Consider the following 12057-nt stretch of genomic DNA (forward strand, 5'->3'; position numbering starts at 1 on the left):
GTTGTAGCAGCAGGGGGTGAGGTAGCAGATGAGGATGATGAGGTTGTAGCAGCAGGGGGTCAGGGTGAGGTAGCAGATGAGGATGATGAGGTTGTAGCAGCAGGGGGTCAGGGTGAGGTAGCATATGAGGATGATGAGGAAGATGAAATATGAAATGAATCTCCATGTTTTGGATCTGATGATGGTCACCTGTGTTTCATGCCTCACAGGAACAGTTTCAAGGCTGCTCACCTCACAGGAACAGTTTCAAGGCTGCTCACCTCACAGGAACAGTTTCAAGGCTGCTCACCTCACAGGAACAGTTTCAAGGCTGCTCACAGGAACAGTTTCAAGGCTGCTCACAGGAACAGTTTCAAGGCTGCTCACCTCACAGGAACAGTTTCAAGGCTGCTCACAGGAACAGTTTCAAGGCTGCTCACCTCACAGGAACAGTTTCAAGGCTGCTCACAGGAACAGTTTCAAGGCTGCTCACCTCACAGGAACAGTTTCAAGGCTGCTCACCGAAAGTAGAATGAGAAGATGAGCATATGACAGCATGTTACTGTGGTCAATGTTTCATGAGTGTTAGTCGATGTTAAAATAATTACATCTCTTCAATGTCTTCCAGTTCTTTTTAAGTGACAAATATCAATAAAAGTCTACTTGTGTGACTTCACAACTGTTCGGACCTGACGTCCATTGCAATGGACATGAAATAAAGCAATAAAGAGTTGACCTTTAAAAAAATCGTTTGAGCCTCATTTCAACATGTCATATGAATATGAGTCAGAAAAACGTTGTAATAATTCAGGTCTGAAGGGGTTAATAGGTGATGCTTTATCCTATTGGCCCATGCTTGTCACATGACTCAAGAGGTGGAAGCCAGCTACCAGACACGTGTCGCTGCAGTCTGTATGCATACTTCTGAAGACACCTTTTATTTATCACGTCGTTTCACTATTATCCCCAAAATGAAGATACCTGTGGTTGATTTTGGAACTTACAAATTGGGAGAAAACGATGTTTCGGACGACCAAATACAGAAGTGTCATTTGTGTGTGTGTGTGTGTCGACCTCATTGACCTCGGTGTTCTTATGTAAGTCCTCTTGCTCCGTAGGAGTGGCCGTCGTCAGAAGGTGTGGCAGGATTCCAGGAGACCCAGTCCTCGTTCTTCCTGCTCTGTAAAGACCTCTCCCTCCGGGTGCTCAGGGTGATGGCTCATGGCCTAGGCCTGGAGGCTGACGTCTTCCTTGGTGCACACAGACACATAGGGAGTAGGTAGTAGACTAGCTGGTCTCAGGGGGGTTCGTACTGTGTAAGCAAGGCCGTAACTACTGTTGAGCACACCGAGGCAGGGCACGCCGCAAAACCTAGTGGCCGTTGTAGTTCTCACTTGTAGTTCTGGCCAGAAAGTCAACTCCCAGGGGAGGGGGGGAATACGACCAGTTTCAAGACAGTCAGTCAATCTTTGTGTTTTCAGAGGGGCAGTTAGTTTGAGCAATGTGGTGCTTATATCACTGATCTACACATCCACTTTGGTAAAGAAAGAAGCACCTTACAGTCACATATTTTTATTTATTTATTTAACCTTTATTTAACCAGGCAAACATGTAAGAACAAATTCTTATTTACAAATGCAGCCTGACCAAAAAGCAGTGGCTCTTTGGGGGGGGGGGGGGAAGCTAGAAATAAAACAAGGTTAAGTAATACAATAAACAATAAAACAATAAAACAATAAAACAATGGCAAATACAGATGCATTAAAATACTAACAGTCAGAGAGAGGGGAGAGAGACGGAGGAGGTAGGGGTGAGGAAGAGCGGAGGTGAGGGATAGCGGGGGGAGTGGAGCAGGGGTACTTAAAATGAGGCAGTGATGGGTTATGGGATGGGTGAGAGACGGTGATCAACAGGTGCATTGATCGACTATGGTTCGATGCAGGATTTGTTTGAAAGCAGTGAGTGAGGTGAGGGCGGTGAGTTTGAGGGTGTTTTGTAAGGTGTTCCAGTCGTGTGCTGCAGCGAACCGGAAAGCACTGCGACCGACAACGGTACGGGCTTTGGGGATGGTGAGTCGGACAAGATCACTGGATCTTAGAACGATGACGGGGCGGTGAGAGAGGTGCAGAAGGGATGAGAGGTAGAAAGGTGTTTTGCAAAGTATGGTTCTGTAGATAAGATGAAGCCAGTGACAGAGCCGTCTGCTGTGAAGAGATGTCCAGTCTACAAGGGTGTACAGAACACAGTGGTGAGTTGTGAAAGGCGCACCAGTGGCAAAACGAATGGCGGAGTGATGGAGTGTGTCGAGTTTCCTGAGGGCAGACTGAGATGCCATCCTATATAGATGGTATCGCCATAGTCAAATATGGGCAGGATGGTCATTTTGACAAGGGTATGTTTGGCTGCACGGGTGAAGGAGGCATATCACATATCACATATCACACACAACCCTTTTATATGTACCAAAGCAATCAAATTATTTTTAGTATTGAATATAATTTGTTCAGGATTTAATTTGATGCACAATCCACCCTTTGTGACTAAGACGAAGACTAGTTTGAATTGAGAAAAACGAGACCCAGAGTGGGCTGTTTGTGCGCCTGTGTGTGAAGCATGAATACAGAATGAGAGGATGGTTGTTTAATCGGTGGAGTTCGCGGAGTGCCGTTACACCCCCTAGCTGTGCCAACATCCACGATATACCACGGCTTCTCGTTCCATAAGGCTTTTATACAACGGTTACCACATTTATCTATCGATATTTCACAAAAGAAAGACAAGACAAACTTTAAATTAATGTATTTGACTGCCAGCCATGTTCAGAGCGGAGAGCTCCACACTGCCAGACTTTTGGGGCATTTTTGCTGAACTTTGAAGACCCACCAAATATTGACTTTTCGGACTACATAAACATTGAACATATCTACCAAAACTTTAGACTCTCTTCTTTCATCAGAAAAAGAAAGTTTGTTTCTAGCCTCTTTGAGTGTTTAGAAATCGGCCGTAGAACATAGGGTGGTTTCAGCAAAAACACCTGATTTTGACCAATAAACAGAGAAAACGAGCTTTTTCTGCAGAACTTTTTTTTTTTTTTTTCTGCACTTTTTCTGTATCATCCGACTCTGAACTGTTTGAAGAGTCGCGCGATGGCCGCGCTGCTCCGCGATGCTCCGCAATGCTCCGCGCCGCAATGCTCCGCGTTTGGCACATACCCTGATCCGTTTCGCCCTTACTACAACCCACAGCAAGCCACTTCCTTCTCCAGGCTTTTATCGAACTACTGCCCCCATCTGGGACCGAAATACATTACACCCAAGTCTGAAATTCACTCGCTAGGTGTAGAACATGTCAATAACGCGATCCCCGCGAAAAAAGAAAAAAAAAATCTATAAGACGCCGTCTTTGGCAGTCAACGTTACTATTCTATAAGACGCCAATTGGCGTCTTTGGCAGTCAATGAGTTAATGTAACTGTTTTATTGTAAGTGTACTCATCCACTGAACAGTTAGTTTATCAGTTGCTAAGCAACGGTAAGAATGTAACTTCGATAACGGTAATATATACAAACGCGGAGTAATATGAAAATATGTGTCAACATTCCATTTAGCCGTGCGTATGTCATGGATATCGGCACGGCTGGAACGCAAACTGACCAATAGAGACACTGGACCAAACTGACCAATAGAGACAATGGACCAAACTGACCAATAGAGACAATGGACCAAACTGACCAATAGAGACAACGGACCAAACTGACCAATAGAGACAATGGACCAAACTGACCGATAGAGACACTGGACCAAACTGACCAATAGAGACAACGGACCAAACTGACCAATAGAGACAATGGACCAAACAGACCAATAGAGACAGTGGACCAAACTGACCAATAGAGACAATGGACTAAACTGACCAATAGAGACAGTGGACCAAACTGACCAATAGAGACAGTGGACCAAACTGACCAATAGAGACAATGGACCAAACTGACCAATAGAGACAATGGACCAAACTGACCAATAGAGACAATGGACCAGGTCTATCCGTTGTAAGATACCGTACGTCCCCCCGTAGGCGATGACAACGGCAGCACGCTGAGGAGCCTGTACTACCCCCCGGTGCAGAGAGGCAGCGTGAAGGAGGGCCAGCTGCGCTGTGGAGAACACTCCGACTACGGCAGCATCACTCTGGTCTTCCAGAGCCACGAAGGAGGTCTGCAGGTAACAGCAACAGTCTCTGTATTCAATGTGCTAGTGAGGTGTATTACCTTGTTGGTTATGAATCTTTTCCTAACTGGTCGTCGTCTGTCAGTGTCATTGAGGTTCAGGCAGTCGTCTGGTCCCCTCCCACGCTGATCAAGGTCTGGGGAGTCGCCCTCAGCATCATCTGAAGCATGATGCAGGCACTCACCAGCATCCTCAGTAGCACAGGTGTCCAAGCTTTGGACACTCCCAGGCTGGACCTCCAGACTGTCAACACTCTCTGCTTCGTTTGTTGCTGGTTCATTGGCATCTGGACAGCTTTCCACTGTCCCCTCGGTTTCAGGCATTGCTGGTAATGTCACTGGATGTAACTCTGGCATTGCCACTGGCAATTCCACTGGCATTGCCACTAGCTCTGGCAACACCACAGCATCTCGTCGTAGCTCCTCCTTCTCAGGTCCTCTGGGAACCTCGGCACCTGTTGGCACAACATCCTGCCTACTCTGTACATCCACCCCCCTGTCCACCACCCGTGGCCCAATATACTACACTAGAAACCAAACACAGCTAACCCAGTAAACAAAGAGTCCAAAAGACGTCCTCAGGGAAGCCGGAATGTGGGTTCGTCCAGGTGACGTCTTTCTAGGACGTCCAGATGACGTCTTTCTAGGATGTCCAGATGACGTCTTTCTAGGACGTCCAGGTGACGTCTTTAGGACGTCTTATGGACTACAGAATCTTACTAAAGACGTCTTTTGGACTCTTCGTTTACTGGAAATACCCTTCTTGATAAAAGTGTGCCAGGTGTGTGTGTAACCTTTAAATGGTTGGAAGAAATGTGACAGAAAAGTACCCTAAAAAAATATATTATATATTATATATATATATATACTTATATAGCGCTTTTATCCAAAGCGATAACGGCCTCTCATTCACACATTCACACACCAATGGCGGCAAGCTACCATGCAAGGCGCCGGCCCGAACACTGGGAGCAATTTGGGGTTCAGTGTCTTGCCCAAGGACACTTCGACATGTGGCCACCCGGGGCTCGAATCGCCGATCTGCCACCCTTGCGATCATTAGACGGCGGTTCTACCTCCTGCGCCACAGCCGCCCCAAATGATAGTTGATGATATGATAGTTAGTGTGAAGAAATATGACGAGAAATCTGCCCTGTGCATTTCACTCTATGGGAATCGACCAAACTGACCAATAGAGACAATGGACCAAACTGACCAATAGCAGACAATGGACCGGATCTATCCGTTGTATGACTGACAGTTAATGCTGGCCCTGTCCCATATTTCCCCCTAGGTGCTCAGCCGGGCCGGGGAGTATGTGTGTGCCCCCAGCATCCCCGGGACGGTGCTGGTCAACATAGCGGACCTGATGCAGAGGTGGACCAGTGATGTGTTCACATCTGCACTACGTTTTCACATCTTTCCTCAACTGTTTCCAGATAAACGTTTTAGACTAGCTATGTTATGGCTTTGGTTAATTTTTACTTGTTGATGAAAGGATGATGAAGGAAGCAATTGACCATGAGAGGAAGGGGGTTGTGGACTCATTTGGTAAATGAGTCCACAACCCCCGCCCTCCAATGGTCAATTGCTTTTCTACAACAGCCACCACATAATATCAAAAATAAATACACAGTTGTAACATTAAATTCATGTATGTACAATCGTTAATCGTTTCAGAATACATATATCCTTCTGCCAGAGAATAAAGTCCCATAAACCAGATCAACCATTGCATTGTAGGTCAGCACAGGTGTTCTTAATCAGATTGATTGGGAGGCGCATTGATACTGGAAATGCGGTCTGAACTGTGGGTCGTTGAGATATTTACCACTGTTGCTAGCCAATCAGAATCCAGTATCCAAACATGCTGTTGGAGAATGATTGTTTTAGCCCAAACGTTTCCCTCTTAGGTCCATAGGGTTCTGCTGCCCCCTGCTGGTGACAGGAGCACACGCCAGTCTCTGGCCTTCTTCGTGCAACCAGACGATGAGGCCGTTGTCAGCTGTTGTCACGGGCCAGACAAGTATCCTCCAGTCCAGGCTGGGGCCTACCTCACCCAGCGCTTCAATGACTCCTACTGAAGGAAGGGAACATTTCCAGTGTCCAGCATTTTTTTTAAAATCAATTGTCCACGTAATGCCCTCTTTTAATAGTTTAATTACAGTTTTTAGACTGTTGTGGTATTTATGTGAAGGTTTTTGGAATTGTGTCTGTGCCTTGAAATGCAATAGAAAGTTTTGTGAAAAGAGATAGAAGAGCTCACTAATGGCGCTTTTCCATCAGCGGCCCGGGTCGCTTCGGCTCGGTTCGGGTCGGCATGCTTCGGCACGCTTTTGAACAGTTCTGGTTTTCCACTATACACAACAGACCAGGAACTAGTAGGAGGAGTAGGAGATAGTAGGCGGAGTTACGCGTCATAAAAGCGCGCCATGGTGGTGACATATATTTTCACGAGACACAACACAGCCACAACAACAGCGACATGGAGGAACTTGAAGCTATCGTATACTTTTTCCTCGGCATGTGGTATATTACTAACCGTGATTTTTTTGGAGAGAAAGAGAAATAGAGAGAGGAAGCTATGTACACATAATAAAGTCATGTTTTTTGAACCCTTAAAACCACTGCCTTCACTTGTCTGCTTTATGAACTGTAGTATCATTGTGTGCCGTGTTATTCACGGACAAACACGGTGCCCTTTGCGGGTTAATAACTTCGGTTTACCGTGGGTTAGGATAACAATTCAAACGTGTCCGGATAGGGGAGAGGACAGGGAATCCAAAACAATTTGAATGGTGTCGATCCTACACTCCTATCACGGTCGACAGCGCGGAGCGAATTCCCTGGTAAAACTTTTCTCTGCCCCCGCTGTCAACAGGAGTTTCATCCAGCAGCAAGCGGTGCTTTGCGGGTTAATAACTTTGGTTTACCGTGGGTTAGGATAACAATTCGAACGTGTCCGGATAGGGGAGAGGACAGGGAATCCAAAACCATTTGAATGGTGTCGATACGACACTGCTATCACGGTCGACAGCGCGGAGCGAATTCCCTGGTAAAACTTTTCTCCGCCCCCGCTGTCAACAGGAGTTTCATCCAGCAGCAAGCGGTGCTTTGCGGGTTAATAACTTTGGTTTACCGTGGGTTAGGATAACAATTCAAACGTGTCCGGATAGGGGAGAGGACAGGGAATCCAAAACCATTTGAATGGTGTCGATCCTACACTCCTATCACGGTCGACAGCGCGGAGCGAATTCCCTGGTAAAACTTTTCTCTGCCCCCGCTGTCAACGGGAGTTTCAACCAGCAGGCGCGGTGCTGCGAGCAGCAGCGGGTGAACTCCCGGTTCATTGAGTTTACGGTTAAAAGCATAACTTCTCGGGGTGTCAGAGCGGTGGTTAAGGGCTCAAAATGACCGTATACCGATGGTGAAGTTAGCAAAGGAGTATTGTGTTTCTACCACATTCACAGCCGGTGTTATTCACAGGCAAAGACGGTGCATAATAGCGATTTTTGTGTTATGCTTGTTGTAAATAAAAGTTCTATGATGCATTGAAATGACATTAAACTAAGATAATACGATGGTCAGCATAATTTTTCGAATCTTTATTAATAAGCTATTACAGAAACTGTAGTGACATTTTCCAAGAGCGAATGTGGTATTTCAAGATGGCGGTTAGCGAAGAAATCTATGAACATGGGATGACGATTTCCATTGACCAATCAACGGTGTGCAGCGTCACACGTCACATGCAGCCTGGCAAAAAGGTTCCGGGTCTAAATTTGGTTCCTGGTTAAGAAGGGTAGCTAAAGAAGCGACCCGAACCGACCCGAGCCGACAAATGGAAAAGCGCCAAAGAAGCAGGCCAGCCCGGGTCGACACGCTGCACAGAACAGCAGCAGGACAGTAGTGGCCAAGTGCACGGTCCCTCACCCCCCTGTTAGTGAACTGTCTCAGGCCTTGTCCATACGGAGACGAATTTGGGTGTATCCGCCAACGTTTTTTTATCGTTTGGCCGTTTCGTCCACACAGAACAGCGTTCTGGGAGCCTGAAGACGCTATTTTTTGAAACCGGGTCCCAGAGTGAACAAACATGAAGACGCCACGCTTGTATGTCCGTCTTTACAAGCCAGACGTATCTTTCCTGAACCGATGACGCCATAGCCCCACCTCTCCCTAACCCGCATGCGCTAACCCAGCCAACAACAACAACAACAACAACAACATCGTGCTGCAGAAGCTATTGAGCTTGATTGGGCTTTTACAGCAAAATGTTCTGCTCTACTACCACCGCCAGCAACACATGGACATGGAGAACAGCTACAACATGTTCTTCAATATTGAATATTATATTATTAAATTATATTCAATAATTATTGTATTTTCCGCCATTGTTCTTCTTCGTGTGATTGTTCATCGCACAAGTTTTGCGCATGCTCCATTCTTCTTCTCTGTTTTTGGTGTAATGTGTGGCAGCGTTTCAGCATTTTCAGTGGTTTCGTTTGGACGCACATATTTCTTCAGACGACTTCGTGTTTATGGAGAACTTGTTTTTAAATGAAAAAGAAAAAGATGGGTTCTGTCTCTGTGTGGACGTGGCCTCAGTTCTACTGCAGTGGAAGGGTGACTCAGGATAAAAGAAAGTAATCCGTTTACTGCACAGCCACATCCAATTCACCACCCCTCATGTCGTATTCTGATTGAGAAAATAGACCAAGAGACCAAAGGTCAACAGTCCTCAACCCAACCCAGCCAATGTCCCTCCAAGAGACCAAAGGTCAACAGTCCTCAACCCAACCCAGCCAATGTCCCTCCAAGAGACCAAAGGTCAACAGTCCTCAACCCAACCCAGCCAATGTCCCTCCAAGAGACCAAAGGTCAACAGTCCTCAACCCAACCCAGCCAATGTCCCTCCAAGAGACCAGGGGTCAACAGTGTTCAGCCCAGCACCAAACAGCCAGGTCCTATGGTGGATATCCTAGGGGATAACATATATATTGTCAAGTTTAAATTGTGTTAAGGTTGTATATATTGAAATGACCATTGGGTCAGTAAATCATTCTACATCTGAGACAATGGACACCAGTTCATTCTACACCTGAGACAATGGAGACCAGTTCTACACCTGAGACACTGGAGACCAGTTCTACACCTGAGACAATGGAGACCAGTTCATTCTATACCCGAGACAATGGACACCAGTTCTACACCCGAGACAATGGACACCAGTTCTACACCTGAGACATTGGACAACAGTTCTACACCTGAGACAATGGAGACCAGTTCTACACCTGAGACAATGGAGACCAGTTCTACACCTGAGACACTGGACAACAGTTCTACACCTGAGACAATGGAGACCAGTTCTACACCTGAGACAATGGACACCAGTTCTACACCTGAGACACTGGAGACCAGTTCTACACCTGAGACAATGGAGACCAGTTCTACACCTGAGACATTGGACAAAAGTTCTACACCTGAGACAATGGACACCAGTTCTACACCTGAGACAATGGACACCAGTTCTACACCTGAGACACTGGAGACCAGTTCTACACCTGAGACAATGGACACCAGTTCTACACCTGAGTAGGGTTGGGTATCGTTTGGGTTTTATCCGGTACCGGTACCTAACCGATACTTTAAAAACGGTACCGGTACCAAAACGGTACTTAATTCGGTACTTTTGATTTTTTAAAATGACATATATATATATATATATATATATATAATAATAACACGGTCGACAACATTAAACAGCTTTTCACTTTTTTATTGCTGAGGCACAATATTATTAGTTAAATATACACTCAAATTAAAATAAATGAAAATAAAACTCCTGCTGACTGAGGCACAATATACATATATATATATATATATATATATATATATATATATATATATATATATATATATATATATATAATATTACAGTTAAATATACACTCAAATAACAAATAAAACTCCCACCTCAGCAATTATTTTGCAAAAAGATCAGCATATTTGCCTTCTCTGGCAAAATACGACACCTCTCTTGACTTTTTTATTGTCATTTTGACTTTTTTTTTGTTTTGACATAATTGTCTAATGGCACAGATTTATAAACATAAAGTAAACAAATATTGTTTTCACGTCACTTTACCTGAAACTGAACGACACAGCGCGGAGCGAATTCCCTGGTAAAACTTTTCTCTCCCCCCGCTGTCAACGGGAGTCGTCAACCAGGAAGCGGTGCTGAGAGAGCAAGACACGAATCTACCGGCATTTGACTGCCGCTGGACTGAGGAACACCATAGGCACAGCACATCGCCATAATAGCGATAAAGTGCGAAGGATTTTAAGCATTTTGAGCACTTCGCGTTGTTTTCGTCGAGTCGGGTGAAATGCAGCCACACTTTAGAACGCTGCTTCATTAGGGCCTTCGGCATTCTCGGTGACCTCGTAGCTAGGCTAGCTAGCGAAATTCGATAATATTATTATGATTATGATGATGATAATAATAATAATAATAATAATACAATAATACAATCACTAACTATATTACTACACTTACTATAAACTCACTCTTCTTAAGTTCTCAACACAACTGCTCACCTCACTACCACGACACGCACTGATTGGAAATTTAACAGGCGATGTCACGTCACGACTCAAGTCACGTGTGGTTGACTGTTGCATGACACCGGACACAAAAGTACCGAAATGAGGTACCGAAATCTCCTTTGCGATTCGGTACGGGTACATACCGAATGTAAAGTAACCGGTACCTACCGGTACCGATTTTCGGTACCCAACCCTACACCTGAGACACTGGACACCAGTTCTACACCTGAGACACTGGACACCAGTTCTACACCTGAGACATTGGAGACCAGCTCCGCCACTTAAGTGCTGGCATTTGCATTGTCATAAGGACCTGATCACCTCTTGTGTGCCCTGGGTCTGTCTGGAACACCCAGAAACTGGAAACAAGGTAACCCCTCCACCTTCTGTGATCACTCTGCGCAGAGGATCCTGGGAAGGACTGGAGAGGCCTTGCCGACCTGTATACATGTGAGATGTGTTCAGGACTTAATAATAATAATAATAATAATAATAATAATTAATTGTATTTACAGTATATAGCGCTTTTCCGGGGCTCAAAGATGTTGACAATATGGGAAAAAACAGAAGACACAGAAACAACAAGCAACAGATAACATGAGCATATAGAACACAGAGTTAACGAACAGGCACAGGGAACAATTAACACAGCAATGTCCAGGGGGGGAGGGAGGTGGCAGGGTTAGGGGAGAGGGTTAGGGGTAGGGGAGGTTGTATGCATGTCCAGGGGGGGTGGGGGGTGGCAGGGTTAGGGGAGATGGTTAGGGGAGGGGTGTGGCAGGGTTAGGGGAGATGGTTAGGGGAGGGGGGTGGCAGGGTTAGGGGAGATGGTTAGGGGAGGGGGGTGGCAGGGTTAGGGGAGATGGTTAGGTTGGGATGAGAGAGATGGTTTTCTGCTCCCAAATGTTAAACTTGTGTCCTAGCGGTGTTTACTGTCAGCAGATGACTCAGACGTACGTAGCCAGTCAGACAGCCAGGGACGTGTGTGTGTGTGTGTGTGTGTGTCTTGGGGAGGGTAAAGATGGAACTGGATGGTTTAGTTTGTTAACATGGTTGTTTGTGACTTAGTGGTTCGCTCAGCTAATGGAAACGGGTTCCTCTGCTTTCTAAAGTATAGAAACAGCTGTTGTGTTGAAAAGATCAAGTACAGTAGAACTAACCACCCTAAGTAGTGTACACTCTGTTCAAGTACAGTAGAACTAACCACCCTAAGTAGTGTACACTCTGTTTGAAGCACTTATCTGTCC

General features: G+C 45.6%; 1 protein-coding gene across 1 annotated transcript; it reads left to right on the forward strand.

The window, feature by feature from the left end:
* Positions 1-842: 842 nt before the first annotated feature.
* LOC308171294 (uncharacterized protein) lies at positions 843-6288 on the forward strand (the record flags this gene model as incomplete). Its single annotated transcript, XM_080546128.1, has 5 exons — positions 843-887; positions 1098-1254; positions 4054-4199; positions 5499-5609; positions 6118-6288. 5 exons carry the CDS (start codon positions 843-845, stop codon positions 6286-6288), a joined length of 630 nt encoding a protein of 209 aa, XP_080402254.1.
* Positions 6289-12057: the final 5769 nt, after the last annotated feature.

Source organism: Nansenia antarctica, assembly GCF_963989245.1.
Source record: "Nansenia antarctica genome assembly, chromosome: 15".
Taxonomy (NCBI): Eukaryota; Metazoa; Chordata; class Actinopteri; order Argentiniformes; family Microstomatidae; genus Nansenia; species Nansenia antarctica.